Source organism: Carcharodon carcharias (genome assembly GCF_017639515.1).
Source record: "Carcharodon carcharias isolate sCarCar2 chromosome 37 unlocalized genomic scaffold, sCarCar2.pri SUPER_37_unloc_2, whole genome shotgun sequence".
Lineage (NCBI taxonomy): Eukaryota > Metazoa > Chordata > Chondrichthyes > Lamniformes > Lamnidae > Carcharodon > Carcharodon carcharias.
In genome coordinates this window covers 878,148-897,260 of record NW_024470767.1, presented here as the reverse complement: position 1 = coordinate 897,260, position 19,113 = coordinate 878,148, and the positions used below count along the sequence as shown (strand labels likewise).

General features: G+C 55.4%; 1 protein-coding gene across 6 annotated transcripts in view; it reads left to right on the top strand.

Moving 5' to 3' along the window:
* The window catches only part of LOC121274682 (histone acetyltransferase KAT5), a 59,329-nt gene that overhangs the window by 32,979 nt on the left and 7,237 nt on the right, over positions 1 to 19,113 (top strand). For all 6 annotated transcript variants that reach the window (XM_041181981.1, XM_041181978.1, XM_041181980.1 and 3 more), the window contains 2 exons: positions 10,263 to 10,511; positions 16,785 to 16,874. In XM_041181981.1, coding sequence (XP_041037915.1) covers positions 10,263 to 10,511; positions 16,785 to 16,874 — 339 coding nt within the window. The remainder of the gene's footprint in view (positions 1 to 10,262; positions 10,512 to 16,784; positions 16,875 to 19,113) is intronic.

Below are 19,113 nucleotides of genomic sequence, written 5' to 3'. Positions count from 1 at the left end.
CACACTCGGAGTTACCGCGCACAGTCCCGGTCTCCGTATCCCACACTCGGAGTTACCGCGCACAGTCCCGGTCTCTCTATCCCACACTCGGAGTTACCGCGCACAGTCCCGGTCTCTCTATCCCACACTCGGAGTTACCGCGCACAGTCCCGGTCTCTCTATCCCACACTCGGAGTTACCGCGCACAGTCCCGGTCTCGGTATCCCACACTCGGAGTTACCGCGCACAGTCCCGGTCTCTCTATCCCACACTCGGAGTTACCGCGCACAGTTCCGGTCTCACTATCTAACACTCGGAGTTACCGTGCACAGTCCCGGTCTCTGTATCCCACACTCGGAGTTACCGTGCACAGTCCCGGTCTCTGTATCCCACACTCGGAGTTACCGCGCACAGTCCCGGTCTCTGTATCCCACACTCGGAGTTACCGCGCACAGTCCCCGTCTCCGTATCCCACACTCGGAGTTACCGCGCACAGTCCCGGTCTCCGTATCCCACACTCGGAGATACCACGCACAGTCCCGGTCTCCGTATCCCACACTCGGAGTTACCGCGCACAGTTCTGGTCTCTCTATCCCACACTCGGAGTTAATGTGCACAGTCCCGGTCTGTCTATCTCACACTCTGAATTACCACGCACAGTCCCGGTCTCTCTATACCACACTCGGAGTTACCGCGCACAGTCCCGGTCTCCGTATCCCACACTTGGATTTACCGTGCACAGCCCCGGTCTCCGTATCCCACACTCGGAGATACCACGCGCAGTCGCGGTCTCCGTATCCCACACTCGGAGTTACCGTGCACAGTCCCGGTCACCATATCCCACACTCGGAGTTACCGCGCACAGTCCCAGTCTCCCTATTCCACACACGGAGTTACCGCGCACAGTCCCGGTTTCTCTATCCCACACTCGGCGTTACCGCGCACAGTCCCGGTCTCTGTATCCCACACTCGGAGTTACCGTGCACAGTCCCGGTCTCTCTATCCCGCACTCGGAGTTACCGCGCACAGTCCCGGTCTCTCTATTCCACACTCGGAGTTACCGCGCACAGTCCCGGTCTCTCTATCCCACACTCGGAGTTACCGCGCACAGTCCCGGTCTCTCTATCCCACACTCGGAGTTACCGTGCACAGTCCCGGCCTCTCTATCTCACATTCGCAGTTACCGCGCACAGTCCCGATCTCCGTATCCCACACTCGGAGTTACCGCGCACAGTCCCGGTCTCTCTGTCCCACACTCGGAGTTACCGTGCACAGTCCCGGTCTCTCTATCCCACACTCGGAGTTACCGCGCACGGTCCCGGTCTCCGTATCCAACACTCGGAGTTACCGCGCACAGTCCCGGTCTCCGTATCCCACACTCGGAGATACCACGCGCAGTCGCGGTCTCCGTATCCCACACTCGGAGTTACCGTGCACAGTCCCGGTCTCCGTATCCCACACTCGGAGTTACCGTGCACAGTCCCGGTCTCCGTTTCCCACACTCGGAGTTACCGCGCACAGTACCGGTCTCTCTGTCCCACACTCGGAGTTACCGCGCACAGTCCCGGTCTCTCTATCCCACACTCACACTCGGAGTTACCGCGCACAGTCCCGGTCTCTCTATCCCACACTCGGAGTTACCGTGCACAGTCCCGGCCTCTCTATCTCACATTCGCAGTTACCGCGCACAGTCCCGATCTCCGTATCCCACACTCGGAGTTACCGCGCACAGTCCCGGTCTCCATATCCCACACTCGGAGTTACCGCGCATTAGTTCCGGTCTCTCTATCCCACACTCGGAGTTACTTTGCACAGTCCCGGTCTGTCTATCTCATACTCTGAATTACCACGCACAGTCCCGGTCTCTCTATCCCACACTCAGAGTTACCGCGCACAGTCCCGGTCTCCGTATCCCACACTCGGAGTTACCGCGCACAGTCCCGGTCTCTCTGTCCCACACTCGGAGTTACCGCGCACAGTCCCGGTCTCTCTATCCCACACTCAGAGTTACCGCGCACAGTCCCAGTCTCTCTATCTCACACTCGCAGTTACCGTGCACAGTCCCGGTCTCCGTATCCCACACTCGGAGTTACCGCGCACAGTTCTGGTCTCTCTATCCCACACTCGGAGTTACTGTGCACAGTCCCGGTCTGTCTATCTCACACTCTGAATTACCACGCACAGTCCCGGTCTCTCTATACCACACTCGGAGTTACCGCGCACAGTCCCGGTTTCTCTATCCCACACTCGGCGTTACCGTGCACAGTCCCGGTCTCTGTATCCCACACTCGGAGTTACCGTGCACAGTCCCGGTCTCTCTATCCCGCACTCGGAGTTACCGCGCACAGTCCCGGTCTCTCTATTCCACACTCGGAGTTACCGCGCACAGTCCCGGTCTCTCTATCCCACATTCAGAGTTACCGCGCACAGTCCCGGTCTCTCTATCCCACACTCGGAGTTACCGTGCACAGTCCCGGCCTCTCTATCTCACATTCGCAGTTACCGCGCACAGTCCCGATCTCCGTATCCCACACTCGGAGTTACCGCGCACAGTCCCGGTCTCTCTGTCCCACACTCGGAGTTACCGTGCACAGTCCCGGTCTCTCTATCCCACACTCGGAGTTACCGCGCACGGTCCCGGTCTCCGTATCCAACACTCGGAGTTACCGCGCACAGTCCCGGTCTCTCTATCCCACACTCGGAGTTACCGCGCACAGTCCCGGTCTCTCTATCCCACATTCGGAGTTACCGCGCACAGTCCCGCTCTCTCTATCCCACACTCGGAGTTACCGTGCACAGTCCCGGTCTCCGTATCCCACACTCGGAGTTAGCGTGCACAGTCCCGGTCTCTCTATCCCACACTCGGAGTTAGCGTGCACAGTCCCGGTCTCTCTATCCCACACTCGGAGTTACCGTGCACAGTCCCGGTCTCCGTATCCCACACTCTGAGTTACCGCGCACAGTCCTCGTCTCCGTATCCCACACTCGGAGTTACCGCGCACAGTCCCGGTCTCCGTATCCCACGCTCAGATTTAAGGTTCATAGTCCCGGTCTCCGTATCCCACACTTGGATTTACCGTGCACAGCCCCGGTCTCCGTATCCCACACTCGGAGATACCACGCGCAGTCGCGGTCTCCGTATCCCACACTCGGAGTTACCGTGCACAGTCCCGGTCACCATATCCCACACTCGGAGTTACCGCGCACAGTCCCAGTCTCCCTATTCCACACACGGAGTTACCGCGCACAGTCCCGGTTTCTCTATCCCACACTCGGCGTTACCGCGCACAGTCCCGGTCTCTGTATCCCACACTCGGAGTTACCGTGCACAGTCCCGGTCTCTCTATCCCGCACTCGGAGTTACCGCGCACAGTCCCGGTCTCTCTATTCCACACTCGGAGTTACCGCGCACAGTCCCGGTCTCTCTATCCCACATTCAGAGTTACCGCGCACAGTCCCGGTCTCTCTATCCCACACTCGGAGTTACCGTGCACAGTCCCGGCCTCTCTATCTCACATTCGCAGTTACCGCGCACAGTCCCGATCTCCGTATCCCACACTCGGAGTTACCGCGCACAGTCCCGGTCTCTCTGTCCCACACTCGGAGTTACCGTGCACAGTCCCGGTCTCTCTATCCCACACTCGGAGTTACCGCGCACAGTCCCGGTCTCCGTATCCAACACTCGGAGTTACCGCGCACAGTCCCGGTCTCTCTATCCCACACTCGGAGTTACCGTGCACAGTCCCGGTCTCTCTATCCCACACTCGGATTTACCGCGCACAGTCCCAGTCTCTCTATCCCACACTCGGAGTTACCGTGCACAGTCCCGTTCTCCGTATCCCATACTCGGAGTTACCACGCACAGTCCCGGTCTCTCTATCCCACACTCAGAGTTAGCGTGCACAGTCCCGGTCGCTCTATCCCACACTTGGAGTTACCGTGCACAGTACCGGTCTCCATATCCCACACTCGGAGTTACCGCGCACAGTCCTCGTCTCCGTATCCCACACTCGGAGTTACCGCGCACAGTCCCGGTCTCCGTATCCCACGCTCAGATTTAAGGTTCATAGTCCCGGTCTCCGTATCCCACACTCGGAGTTACCGCGCACAGTCCCGGTCTCTCTATCCAACACTCGGAGTTACCGCGCACAGTCCCGGTCTCCGTATCCCACGCTCAGAGTTAACGTGCACAGTCCCGGTCTCCGTATCCCACACTCGGAGTTACCGCACACAGTCCCGGTCTCTCTATCCCAAACTCGGAGTTACTGTGCACAGTCCCGGTCTCTGTATCCCACACTCGGAGTTACCGTGCACAGTCCCGGTCTCCGTATCCCACACTCTGATTTACCGCGCACAGTCCTCGTCTCCGTATCCCACACTCGGAGTTACCGCGCACAGTCCCGGTCTCCGTATCCCACGCTCAGATTTAAGGTGCATAGTCCCGGTCTCCGTATCCCACACTCGGAGTTACCGCGCACAGTCCCGGTCTCTCTATCCAACACTCGGAGTTACCGCGCACAGTCCCGGTCTCCGTATCCCACGCTCAGAGTTAACGTGCACAGTCCCGGTCTCCGTATCCCACACTCGGAGTTACCGCACACAGTCCCGGTCTCTCTATCCCAAACTCGGAGTTACTGTGCACAGTCCCGGTCTCTGTATCCCACACTCGGAGTTACCGTGCACAGTCCCGGTCTCTCTATCCCACACTCGGAGTTACCGTGCACAGTCCCGGTCTCCCTATCCCACACTCGGAGTTACCGTGCACAGTCCCGGTCTCCGTATCCCACACTCCGAGTTATCGCGCACAGTCCTGGTCTCCGTATCCCACACTCGGAGTTACCGTGCACAGTCCCGGTCTCCGTATCCCACACTCGGAGATACCACGCGCAGTCGCGGTCTCCGTATCCCACACTCGGAGTTACCGTGCACAGTCCCGGTCACCGTATCCCACACTCGGAGTTACCGCGCACAGTCCCGGTCTCTCTGTCCCACACTCGGAGTTACCGCGCACAGTCCCGGTCTCTCTATCCCACACTCAGAGTTACCGCGCACAGTCCCAGTCTCTCTATCTCACACTCGCAGTTACCGTGCACAGTCCCGGTCTCCGTATCCCACACTCGGAGTTACCGCGCACAGTTCTGGTCTCTCTATCCCACACTCGGAGTTAATGTGCACAGTCCCGGTCTGTCTATCTCACACTCTGAATTACCACGCACAGTCCCGGTCTCTCTATACCACACTCGGAGTTACCGCGCACAGTCCCGGTCTCCGTATCCCACACTTGGATTTACCGTGCACAGCCCCGGTCTCCGTATCCCACACTCGGAGATACCACGCGCAGTCGCGGTCTCCGTATCCCACACTCGGAGTTACCGTGCACAGTCCCGGTCACCATATCCCACACTCGGAGTTACCGCGCACAGTCCCAGTCTCCCTATTCCACACACGGAGTTACCGCGCACAGTCCCGGTTTCTCTATCCCACACTCGGCGTTACCGCGCACAGTCCCGGTCTCTGTATCCCACACTCGGAGTTACCGTGCACAGTCCCGGTCTCTCTATCCCGCACTCGGAGTTACCGCGCACAGTCCCGGTCTCTCTATTCCACACTCGGAGTTACCGCGCACAGTCCCGGTCTCTCTATCCCACATTCAGAGTTACCGCGCACAGTCCCGGTCTCTCTATCCCACACTCGGAGTTACCGTGCACAGTCCCGGCCTCTCTATCTCACATTCGCAGTTACCGCGCACAGTCCCGATCTCCGTATCCCACACTCGGAGTTACCGCGCACAGTCCCGGTCTCTCTGTCCCACACTCGGAGTTACCGTGCACAGTCCCGGTCTCTCTATCCCACACTCGGAGTTACCGCGCACAGTCCCGGTCTCCGTATCCAACACTCGGAGTTACCGCGCACAGTCCCGGTCTCTCTATCCCACACTCGGAGTTACCGCGCACAGTCCCGGTCTCTCTATCCCACATTCGGAGTTACCGCGCACAGTCCCGCTCTCTCTATCCCACACTCGGAGTTACCGTGCACAGTCCCGGTCTCCGTATCCCACACTCGGAGTTAGCGTGCACAGTCCCGGTCTCTCTATCCCACACTCAGAGTTAGCGTGCACAGTCCCGGTCGCTCTATCCCACACTCGGAGTTACCGTGCACAGTACCGGTCTCCATATCCCACACTCGGAGTTACCGCGCACAGTCCTGGTCTCCGTATCCCTTAATCGGAGTTACAGCGCATAGTCCCGGTCTCCGTATCCCACACTCGGAGTTACTGTGCACAGTCCCGGTCTCCGTATCCCACACTCGGAGTTACCGCGCACAGTCCCGGTCTCTCTATCCAACACTCGGAGTTACCGCGCACAGTCCCGGTCTCCGTATCCCACGCTCAGAGTTAACGTGCACAGTCCCGGTCTCCGTATCCCACACTCGGAGTTACCGCACACAGTCCCGGTCTCTCTATCCCAAACTCGGAGTTACTGTGCACAGTCCCGGTCTCTGTATCCCACACTCGGAGTTACCGTGCACAGTCCCGGTCTCCGTATCCCACACTCTGATTTACCGCGCACAGTCCTCGTCTCCGTATCCCACACTCGGAGTTACCGCGCACAGTCCCGGTCTCCGTATCCCACGCTCAGATTTAAGGTGCATAGTCCCGGTCTCCGTATCCCACACTCGGAGTTACCGCGCACAGTCCCGGTCTCTCTATCCAACACTCGGAGTTACCGCGCACAGTCCCGGTCTCCGTATCCCACGCTCAGAGTTAACGTGCACAGTCCCGGTCTCCGTATCCCACACTCGGAGTTACCGCACACAGTCCCGGTCTCTCTATCCCAAACTCGGAGTTACTGTGCACAGTCCCGGTCTCTGTATCCCACACTCGGAGTTACCGTGCACAGTCCCGGTCTCTCTATCCCACACTCGGAGTTACCGTGCACAGTCCCGGTCTCCCTATCCCACACTCGGAGTTACCGTGCACAGTCCCGGTCTCCGTATCCCACACTCCGAGTTATCGCGCACAGTCCTGGTCTCCGTATCCCACACTCGGAGTTACCGTGCACAGTCCCGGTCTCCGTATCCCACACTCGGAGATACCACGCGCAGTCGCGGTCTCCGTATCCCACACTCGGAGTTACCGTGCACAGTCCCGGTCACCGTATCCCACACTCGGAGTTACCGCGCACAGTCCCGGTCTCTCTGTCCCACACTCGGAGTTACCGCGCACAGTCCCGGTCTCTCTATCCCACACTCAGAGTTACCGCGCACAGTCCCAGTCTCTCTATCTCACACTCGCAGTTACCGTGCACAGTCCCGGTCTCCGTATCCCACACTCGGAGTTACCGCGCACAGTTCTGGTCTCTCTATCCCACACTCGGAGTTAATGTGCACAGTCCCGGTCTGTCTATCTCACACTCTGAATTACCACGCACAGTCCCGGTCTCTCTATACCACACTCGGAGTTACCGCGCACAGTCCCGGTCTCCGTATCCCACACTTGGATTTACCGTGCACAGCCCCGGTCTCCGTATCCCACACTCGGAGATACCACGCGCAGTCGCGGTCTCCGTATCCCACACTCGGAGTTACCGTGCACAGTCCCGGTCACCATATCCCACACTCGGAGTTACCGCGCACAGTCCCAGTCTCCCTATTCCACACACGGAGTTACCGCGCACAGTCCCGGTTTCTCTATCCCACACTCGGCGTTACCGCGCACAGTCCCGGTCTCTGTATCCCACACTCGGAGTTACCGTGCACAGTCCCGGTCTCTCTATCCCGCACTCGGAGTTACCGCGCACAGTCCCGGTCTCTCTATTCCACACTCGGAGTTACCGCGCACAGTCCCGGTCTCTCTATCCCACATTCAGAGTTACCGCGCACAGTCCCGGTCTCTCTATCCCACACTCGGAGTTACCGTGCACAGTCCCGGCCTCTCTATCTCACATTCGCAGTTACCGCGCACAGTCCCGATCTCCGTATCCCACACTCGGAGTTACCGCGCACAGTCCCGGTCTCTCTGTCCCACACTCGGAGTTACCGTGCACAGTCCCGGTCTCTCTATCCCACACTCGGAGTTACCGCGCACGGTCCCGGTCTCCGTATCCAACACTCGGAGTTACCGCGCACAGTCCCGGTCTCCGTATCCCACACTCGGAGATACCACGCGCAGTCGCGGTCTCCGTATCCCACACTCGGAGTTACCGTGCACAGTCCCGGTCTCCGTATCCCACACTCGGAGTTACCGTGCACAGTCCCGGTCTCCGTTTCCCACACTCGGAGTTACCGCGCACACTCCCGGTCTCTCTATCCCACACTCGGAGTTACCGCGCACAGTCCCGGTCTCTCTATCCCACATTCGGAGTTACCGCGCACAGCCCCGGTCTCTCTATCCCACATTCGGAGTTACCGCGCACAGTTCCGGTCTCTCTGTCCCACACTCGGAGTTACCGTGCACAGTCCCGGTCTCTGTATCCCACACTCGGAGTTACCGCGCACAGTCCCGGTCTCTGTATCCCACACTCGGTGTTACCGCGCACAGTCCCGGTCTCTGTATCCCACACTCGGAGTTACCGCGCACAGTCCCGGTCTCCGTATCCCACACTCGGAGTTACCGTGCACAGTCCCGGTCTCCGTATCCCACACTCGGAGTTACCGTGCACAGTCCCGGTCTCCGTATCCCACACTCGAAGATACCACGCACAGTCCCGGTCTCCGTATCCCACACTCGGAGTTACCGTGCACAGTCCCGGTCTCCGTATCCCACACTCGGAGTTACTGCGCACAGTCCCGGTCTCTCTATCACACATTCGGAGTTACCGCGCACAGTCCCGGTCTCCGTATCCCACACTCGGAGTTACCGCGCACAGTCCCGGTCTCCGTATCCCACACTCGGAGATACCACGCCTAGTCCCGGTCTCCGTATCCCACACTCGGAGTTACCGTGCACAGTCCTGGTCTCTATCTCACACTCGGAGTTACCGCGCACAGTCCTGGTCTCCGTATCCCACACTCGGAGTTACCGCGCACAGTCCCGGTCTCCGTATCCCACACTCGGAGTTACCGCGCACAGTCCCGGTCTCCGTATCCCACGCTCGGAGTTACCGTGCACAGTCCCTCTCTCTCTATCCCACACTCGGAGTTACCGCGCGCAGTCCTGGTCTCCGTATCCCACACTCGGAGTTACTGTGCACAGTCCCGGTTTCTCTATCCCACACTCAGAGTTACCGTGCACAGTTCCGATCTCCATTTTATTAAAAAGATATTGAGGCACTGGAGAATGTGTAAGAAAGATTGAGAAGGATGAATCCAGAAACTGAGAGGTTAGAAGGATCAGGAAAGATTGAACAGGCCGGGGCTCTTTTCTCTAAAAAAGTGAAGACTGAGGGGTGACCTGATCGAGCTCTTTAAAATGATGGAGGGGGTTTCGATAGGGTCGATGTAGAGAAGATATTTCCAATTGTAGGAGGGAGACCAGAACTAGGGGCCATCGATATAAGACAGTCACTAATAAATCCGATGGGGAATTCAGGAGCAACTTCTTCACCCAGAGAGTGGGGAGAATGTGGGACTCGCTCCCACAGGGAGCGGTCGAGGTGAATAGAGTCGATACATTTAAGGGGGAAGCTGGATAAACACATGAGGGAGAAAGGGATAGAAGGATATGGTGATGGGGGGGAGATGGAGAGGGGGTGGGAGGAGGCTTTGTGAAACGAAACACCAGCATAGAGTGGATGGGCTGAATGGCCTGTTTCTGTGCTGTAAAATGTTGCCCAAGTTTACATAATGAGCCCCCATTTCCCTCTCTGTCCCCCTTTTATGATGTCACAGTGACGCCAGTGTCTCACGGAAGCTGACTGATGACATCACCAAGCCTTTAACTGCCTCCTGCCTCTAACTGTCTCAACAGAATCGAAAGTAACTCCTGCCTCGGGCTGGGCAAGAGTGTCCAGAGGAGCCAGTGAAGCTGGGGCTGGCTCTGTAAGGAGAGTGTCCAGAGGAGCCAGTGAAGCTGGGGCTGCCTGTGTAAGGAGAGGGTCCAGTGAAGCTGGGGCTGCCTGTGTAAGGAGAGTGTCCAGAGGAGCCAGTGAAGCTGGGGCTGGCTCTGTTAGGAGAGGGTCCAGTGAAGCTGGGGCTGCCTGTGTAAGGAGAGTGTCCAGAGGAGCCAGTGAAGCTGGGGCTGGCTCTGTAAGGAGAGTGTCCAGAGGAGCCAGTGAAGCTGGGGCTGGCTCTGCAAGGAGAGTTTAGCTAGTTCCCCCTTTGATGTTGACCCTCCTGTTTAACAGGACTCGCAGGACAGCTCGGATGGGATCCCCTCGGCACCTCGCATGACCGGCAGCTTGGTGTCAGACCGGAGCCACGATGATATAGTGACGCGAATGAAGAACATTGAATGCATTGAGCTGGGCCGGCACCGCTTGAAACCCTGGTACTTCTCACCTTACCCACAGGAGCTGACCTCCCTGCCTGTCCTGTACCTCTGTGAGTTCTGCCTGAAGTATCTGAAGAGCCTCAAGTGCCTGCAGAGACACCTGGTGAGTTTTGTGTGTGTGTGTGTGTGTGTGTGTGTGTGTGTGTGTGTGTGTGTGTGTGTGTGTGTGTGTGTGTGTGTGTGTGTGTGTGTGTGTGTGTGTGTGTGTGTGTGTGTGTGTGTGTGTGTGTGAGAGAGAGAGAGAGAGAGGGGGAAGGGAGGCCAAGTTTGTCGGCTGAACAACAAGCTGGGAGCTGGGTCTGTAACAATGAACGAGTTCATAGAGTCAGAGCGTTTTACAGTGCCCATCGTGTCTGTGCTGGTCATCAAGCCCCTATCTACTCTAATCTCATTTTTCAGCAATTGGCCTGTTGCACTGTAAGCTGTGGCGGTTCAAGTGCTCACCTAAATACTTCTTAAATGTTGTGAGGGTATCTGCCTCTACCACACTTTCAGGCAGTGAGTTCCAGATACCCCCCACCCTCAAATCCCCTCTAAACCTCCTAGATCATACCTTAAATCTATGTCCTGGTTATTGAGCCCTCCACTCTGGTCAAACATTTCTTCCTATTTATGTCCCTCATAATTTTGCATACCTCAATCAGGCACCCCCCCCCCCCCCACACACCCCCCTCAGCTTTCTCTGCTCTAAGGAATACAACCCGAGCCTATCTGGTCTCCCTTCATAGCTGAAATGCTCCAGCCCAGGCAACATCCTGGTGAATCTCCTCTGCACCCTCCCCTGTGCAATCACACCCTTCCTATAGTGTGGTGACCAGAACTGCACACAATACTCCAGCTGTGGACTAACTAACACTTTATACAGCTCCATCATAACCTCATATATAAAAACAAGAAAAAAAACTGCGGATGTTGGAAATCCAAAACAAAAACAGAATTACCTGGAAAAACTCAGCAGGTCTGGCAGCATCGGCGGAGAAGAAAAGAGTTCTCGTTTCGAGTCCTCATGACCCTTTGACAGAACTTGAGTTCGAGTCCAAGAAAGAGTTGAAATATAAGCTGGTTTAAGGTGTGTGGGGGGGCGGAGAGAGAGAGAGAAGTGGAGGGGGTTGGTGTGGTTGTAGGGACAAACAAGCAGTGATAGATAGAAGCAGATCATCAAAAGATGTCACCAACAATAGAACAAAAGAACACATAGGTGTTAAAGTTGGTGATATTATCTAAACGAATGTGCCAATTAAGAATGGATGGTAGGGCACTCAAGGTGTAGCTCTAGTGGGGGTGGGGAGAGCATAGAAGACTTAAAAATATTTTAAAATAATGGAAATAGGTGGGAAAAGAAAAATCTATATAATTTATTGGAAAAAAAACAAAAGGAAGGGGGAAACAGAAAGGGGTTGGGGATGGGGGAGGGAGCTCAAGACCTAAAGTTGTTGAATTCAATATTCAGTCCGGAAGGCTGTAAAGTGCCTAGTCGGAAGATGAGGTGTTGTTCCTCCACTTTGCGTTGGGCTTTACTGGAACAATGCAGCAAGCCAAGGACAGACATGTGGGCAAGAGAGCAGGGTGGAGTGTTAAAATGGCAAGCGACAGGGAGGTTTGGGTCATTCTTGTGGACAGACCGCAGGTGTTCTGCAAAGCGGTCGCCCAGTTTACGTTTGGTCTCTCCAATGTAGAGGAGACCACATTTGGAGCAACGAATGCAGTAGACTAAGTTGGGGGAAATGCAAGTGAAATGCTGCTTCACTTGAAAGGAGTGTTTGGGTCCTTGGACGGTGAGGAGAGAGGAAGTGAAGGGGCAGGTGTTGCATCTTTTGCGTGGGCATGGGGTGGTGCCATAGGAGGGGGTTCAGGAGTAGGGGGTGATGGAGATTCGTTTAGATAATATCACCAACTTTAACACCTATGTGTTCTTTTGTTCTATTGTTGGTGACATCTTTTGATGGTCTGCTTCTATCACTGCTTGTTTGTCCCTACAACCACACCCCCACTCCACTTTTCTCTCTCTCTCTCTCCGCACCCCCTCATACACCTTAAACCAGCTTATATTTCAACTCTTTCTTGGACTCGAACTCAAGTTCTGTCAAAGGGTCATGACTCGAAACGTCAACTCTTTTCTTCTCCACCGATGCTGCCAGACCTGCTGAGTTTTTCCAGGTAATTCTGTTTTTGTTTTCCATCATAACCTCCCTGCTCTTGTATTCAATGCCTCGACTAATAAAGGTAAGTACCCCATATGCCTTCTTACCCACTTTATCTACCTGCCCTGCTGCCTTCAGGGATCTGTGGACATGCACACCAAGGTCCCTCTGATCCTCTGTACTTCCTAGGGTCCTATCATTCATCATGTATTTCCTTGCCTTGTTAGTCCTCCCAAAATGCATCACCTCACACTTTTCAGGATTAAATTCCATTTGCCTCTGTTCTGTCCAACCAGCCTGTCGATATTATCCTGTAGTCTAAGGCTTTCCTCCTCACTATTTACCACACCACCAATTTTTGTGTCATCTGCAAAATTGCTGATCATGTCTAGGTTAGTGTACACTACAAATAGCAAGGGACCCAGCACCGGAACCCGTAGTACGCCACTGGACACAGGCTTCCAGTCACAAAAACAACCTTCGACCATCACCCTCTGCCTCCTGCCGCTGAGTCAATTTGGATCTAATTTGCCATATTGCCCTGGATCCCATAGGCTCTTACCTTCTTGACCTGTCTCCCATGCAAGACCTGGTCAAAAGCCTTACTGAAGTCCATGTAGACTCCATTAACCGGACTACCCTCATCTACACACCCAGTCACCTCCTCGAAAAATTCAGTCAAATTTGTTAGACATGATCTTCGCCTGACAAAGCCATGCTGACTATCCTTGAGTAATCCTTGCCTCACCAAGTGGAGATTAATTCTGTCCCTCAGAATTTTTTCCAAAAGTTTCCCTACCACTGATGTTAGTCCCACTAGTTCCCTGGTTTATCCCTACCACCCTTCTTGAATAATGGTACCACATTAGCTGTCCTCCAGTTCTCTGGCACCTCTCCTGTGGCAATAGAGGATTTGAAAATTAATGTCAGGGCCCCTGCAATCTCCTCCCTTGCCTCCCACAGCAGCCTAGGATACATCTCATCTGGGCCTGGGGTTTATCCACTTCTAAGCCACTAAAACCGCTAATACCTCCTCCCTCTGAGTGCTAAATTGTTCAAGTATATCACAGTCCCCCTCCCTGATTTCTAGCCTACATTGTGCCTCTCTTTATGTGTGATTTGACACTCCCACAGTCTCTTTCAAAAAGCAAAGTCTTGTATTTGCACAGCTGACGCTTCTTCTGACATTGGAGATGTCACTCACAGGTTTACAGGAGATATACAGTGCAGAACCAGATAATTCGGCCCATCCAATCCATGCTGGTGTTTCTGCCCTACAAGAGCCTCCTCCCACCCCCTCTGCATCCCACCCTATGGCCATATCGTTCTATTCCCTTCACCCTCATGTGTTTACCCAGCTCCCCGCTTGTTTTTTATTCTTTCACAGAATGTGGGCATCACTGACTGGGCCAGCATTTATTGCCCATCTCTAATTGCCCCTTGAGAAGGTGGTGGTGAGCTGCCTTCTTGAACCGCTGCAGTCCATGTGGTGTAGGTACACCCACAGCGCTGTTAGGGAGGGAGCTCCAGGATTTTGACCCAGCGACAGTGAAGGAACGGCCGATATATTTCCAAGTCAGGATGGTGAGTGACTTGGAGGGGAACTTTCAGGTGGTGGTGTTCCCATCTATCTGCTGCCCTTGTCCTTCTAGATGGTAGTGGTTGTGGGTTTGGAAGGTGCTGTTGAAGGAACCTTGGTGAGTTGCTGCAGTGCATCTTGTAGATGGTACACACACTGCTGCTACTGTGCATGATGTAGGGAGTGAATGTTTAATGTGGTGGATGGGCTGCTTTGTCCTGGGCAGTGTTGAGCTTCTTGAGTGTTGTGGGAGCTGCACTCATCCAGGCAAGTGGGGAGAATTCCATCACACTCCTGACTTGTGCCTTGTAGATGGTGGACAGGCTTTGGGGAGTCAGGAGGTGAGTTACTCGCTGCAGGATTCCCAGCTTCTGACCTGCTCGTGTAGCCACAGTATTTACATGGCTATGAAAACAAAAAACTGCGGCTGCTGGAAATCCAAAATAAAAACAGAATTACCTGGAAAAACTCAGCAGGTCTGACTGACAGCATCAGCGGAGAAGAAAAGAGTTGACGTTTTGAGTCCTTATGACCCTTCAGCAGAACTACAGTTCTGCTGAAGGGTCATGAGGACTCGAAACGTCAACTCTTTTCTTCTCCGCCGATGCTGCCAGACCTGCTGAGTTTTTCCAGGTAATTCTGTTTATGTTTTGTTATTTATATGGCTGGTCCAGTTCAGTTTCTGGTCAATGGTAACCTCCAGGATGTTGATAGTGGGGGATTCAGTGATGGTAATGCCATTGAACATCAAGGGGTGATGTATCGATACTATTCACCTCAACCTCTCCCCGTTGGAGCGAGTTCCACATTCTCTGAGTAAAGAAGTTTCTCCTGAATTCCCGATTGGATTTATTAGTGACTGTCTTATTTCGATGGCCCCTGGTTCTGTTCTCCCCATAAGATGAAACATTCTCTCTGATTCCACTCCACCAAAACCTTCCAGAATTTTAAACACCTCTATTAGGTCACCTCTTCGCCTTTTTCCAAGAGAAAGCAGACCCAGCCTGTCAACGCTTTCTGGAGATCTATTCCCCAGCCTTCCTGGCGGTGTTTAACATTAACCATTCATCCCAACAGGGACTGTCATATCCGAATCCTAACAGTAACTCGAATCTCCTAACCCTATCCTGAAATCATGCACCTGTACACTGCCACTGTAATCTCTGAATCATGCCCAGTCAGTCAGTGCCTTGTTATTGTCGGCAGTCAGAGCAAATGTGTTATTCTCAGGCTGATAAAGCAAACTGCAGCAAGCAGTTAATCTTTCTGGTGACGTATGAACATAGGAGCGGGAGTAGGTCATTCAGCCCCTCCAGCTTGCTCCGGCATTCAATAAGATCATATCTGATCTGATTGTGGCCTCAACTCCACGTTCCACCTCCCCCTGATAACCTTTGACTCCCTTGTTAGTCAAGAATCTATCTACCTCTAGCTTAAAAATGTTCACTGACCCTGTCTCCACTGCTCTCCAGGGAAGCGAGCTCCACAGACTCACGGTCCACTAAAGGAAAACATTTCTCCTCATCTGCATCTTAAATGAGAGGCCCTTTGTTTTTAAACTGAGCCCCCTCGCTCTGGATTCCCCCACGAGAGGAAATATCCTCTCAGCATCCACCCTGTCAAAGCCCCCTCATGACCTTTAATGTTTCAGCCCGACGCACAAACGATGGGCTGAATGGTCTCTTTCTGTGCCGTATCTTTTCTATGATTCTCTGCCTCAATAAGATCGTCTCTCATTCTTCTAAACCCCAGTGTATCCAAGCCCAGCCTGTCCAACCTTTCCTCATGATAACCCCCCCCGAATCAGTCGCGTGAACCTTCTCTGAACCGTTTCTAACACATTTATATCCTTTCTTAAATAAGGAGACCAAAACTGGACACAGTGCTCCAGATGTGGTCTCACCAACAATGCCCTGTACAGCTGCAGCAAAACACCCCTACTTTTATATTCCATTCCCCTTGCAATAAAGGACAACATTTCATTTGTCTATATTTCACCAGCCTTTTACTTCTCTTTAGTTCTGGAGAAGAGTCATACGGACTCGAAATGTTAACTCTGTCTCTCTCTCTCTCTCTCTCTCTCCCCCCACGGACGCTGTCAGACCTGCTGAGTTTTTCCAGCAATTTTTGTTTCTGTTTTTGTTTCCGTAGCATCCGCAGGATTTTGCTTTTATTCCATTTGTTTTCCTGATCACGTGACATTAACGGAGTGGGAATGTTCGCCTCTAGCCCAGGGAGCTAGCCCAGGGAGCTAACCCAGGGACCACACGACTACACCTCCGACGCTGCGGCACTGCGCACAAGCGGGAGCTGCCGGCCTCCGAGATGGGGCTTGAACCCGTGAGCTCCTCTCTCGGTTGAGGGCTGACATGTCAGGGACTTCCCCTGGAGCCTGCAAACTCTCCGCAGCCCACAGCCCACAGCCCTGGACCCCAAAAAGCTCCCACACATGGGCAATTGGCGTTAGCTTCTAATACCGAGCCAGTGGTTGTGGGGACGGCAGGAAGGAGTACGTGAGCCACCGGAATTGGGAGGGAGCCGGTTAGTCCAGGCTGCACTGGTGTTTTCAGGAGGATGGGTGAACTGCTGAAGGAACCAATTCCTGTTGTGAACCGTCACTCACTAATGCTGCTGAATTGCTGTTCTTTTCTGTTAGACCAAATGTAACTTGCGACATCCACCAGGAAATGAAATTTACCGCAAAGGAACCATTTCCTTCTTTGAAATCGACGGCAGAAAGAACAAGGTGAGTGGTTTCTGATTAATATCTGTTCACATCTGTTAATCCCATCCTGCCCCACCCCCTTCCATACTTACTCACTTATTTTTTGCATCTCCCTCAGCACTGACCCTCTGACAGTGCGGCACACCCTCAGTCCTGACCCTCTGACAGTGCGGCGCTCCCTCAGTCCTGACCCTCTGACAGTGCGGCGCTCCCTCAGCATTGACCCTCTGACAGTGCGACGCTCCCTCAGCACTGACCCTCCGACAGTGCGGCTCTCCCTCAGCACTGACCCTCCGACAGTGCGGCGCTCCCTCAGCACTGACCCTCTGACAGTGCGGCGCTCCCTCAGCACTGACCCTCTGACAGTGCGGCGCTCCCTCAGTCCTGACCCTCCGACAGTGCGGCGCTCCCTCAGCACTGACCCTCTGACAGTGCGGCGCTCCCTCAGTCCTGACCCTCTGACAGTGCGGCGCTCCCTCAGTCCTGACCCTCTGACAGTGCGGCGCTCCCTCAGTCCTGACCCTCTGACAGTGCGGCGCTCCCTCTGTACTGACGCTCCGACAATGCGATGCTCCCTCAGCACTGACCCTCTGACAGTGCAGCACTCCCTCAGTCCTGACCCTCTGACAGTGCGGCGCTCCCTCTGTACTGACGCTCCGACAGTGCGATGCTCCCTCAGCAGTGACCCTCTGACAGTGCAGCACTCCCTCAGTCCTGACCCTCTGACAGTGCGGCGCTCCCTCTGTACTGAACCTCCGACAGTGCGGCGCTCCCTCAGTACTGACCCTCTGACAGTGCGGCGCTCCCTCTGTACTGACGCTCCGACAGTGCGATGCTCCCTCAGCACTGACCCTCCGACAGTGCGGCGCTCCCTCAGCACTGACCCTCTGACAGTGCAGCGCTCCCTCAGTCCTGACCCTCTGACAGTGCGGCGCTCCCTCAGTCCTGACCCTCTGACAGTGCAGCGCTCCCTCTGTACTGACGCTCCGACAATGCGATGCTCCCTCAGCACTGACCCTCTGACAGTGCAGCACTCCCTCAGTACTGACCCTCTGATAGTGCGGCACTCCCTCAGTACTGACCCTCCGACAGTACGGCGCTCCCTCTGTACTGAACCTCCGACAGTGCGGCACTCCCTCTGTACTGAACCTCCGACAGTGCGGCGCTCCCTCTGTACTGAACCTCCAACAGTGCGGCACTCCCTCAGCACTGACCCTCCGACAGTGCGGCGCTCCCTCAGTACTGACCCTCCGACAGTGCGGCGCTCCCACAGTACTGACCCTCTGACAGTGCGGTGCTCCCTCAGTACTGACCCTCCGACAGTGCGGCGCTCCCTCAGCACTGACCCTCCGACAGTGTGGCGCTCCCTCAGTACTGACCCTCTGACAGTGCGGCGTTCCCTCAGTTCTGACCCTTTGACAGTGTGGCGTTCTCTCAGTACTAACCCTCCGACAGTGTAGCATTCCCTCAGCACTGACCCTTTGACAGTGCGGCGTCCCTCAGCAATGACCCTCCGAAGGTGTGGTGTTCCCTCAGTACTGACCATCCGACACTGCGGCGCTCCCTCTGCACTGACCCTCTGACTGTGCGGTGTTCCCTCAGTACTGACCCTCTGACAGTGCGGCGCTCCCTCAGCACTGACCCTCTGACAGTGCGGCGGTCCCTCAGCATTGACCCTCCGAAGTGCGGCGCTCCCTCAGTACCGACCCTCCGACAGTGCGGCTCACCCTCAGCACTGACCCTCCGACAGTGCGATGCTCTCTCAGCACTGGCCCTCCGACAGTGCGGTGCTCCCTCAGCACTGACCCTCTGACAGTGCGGCGCTCCCTCAGCATTGACCCTCCGAAGTGCGGCGCTCCCTCAGTACCGACCCTCCGACAGTGCGGCGCACCCTCAGCACTGATCCTCCGACAGTGCGATGCTCCCTCAGCACTGACCCTCCGACAGTGCGGTGCTCCCTCAGCACTGACCCTCCGACAATGCGGCGCTCCCTCAGCACTGACCCTCTGACAGTGCGGCGCTCCCTCAGCACTGACCCTCCGACAGTGCGGCTCTCCCTCAGCACTGACCCTCCGACAGTGCGGCGCTCCCTCAGCACTGACCCTCTGACAGTGCGGCGCTCCCTCAGCACTGACCCTCTGACTGTGCGGCGCTCCCTCAGTCCTGACCCTCCGACAGTGCGGCGCTCCCTCAGCACTGACCCTCTGACAGTGCGGCGCTCCCTCAGTCCTGACCCTCTGACAGTGCGGCGCTCCCTCAG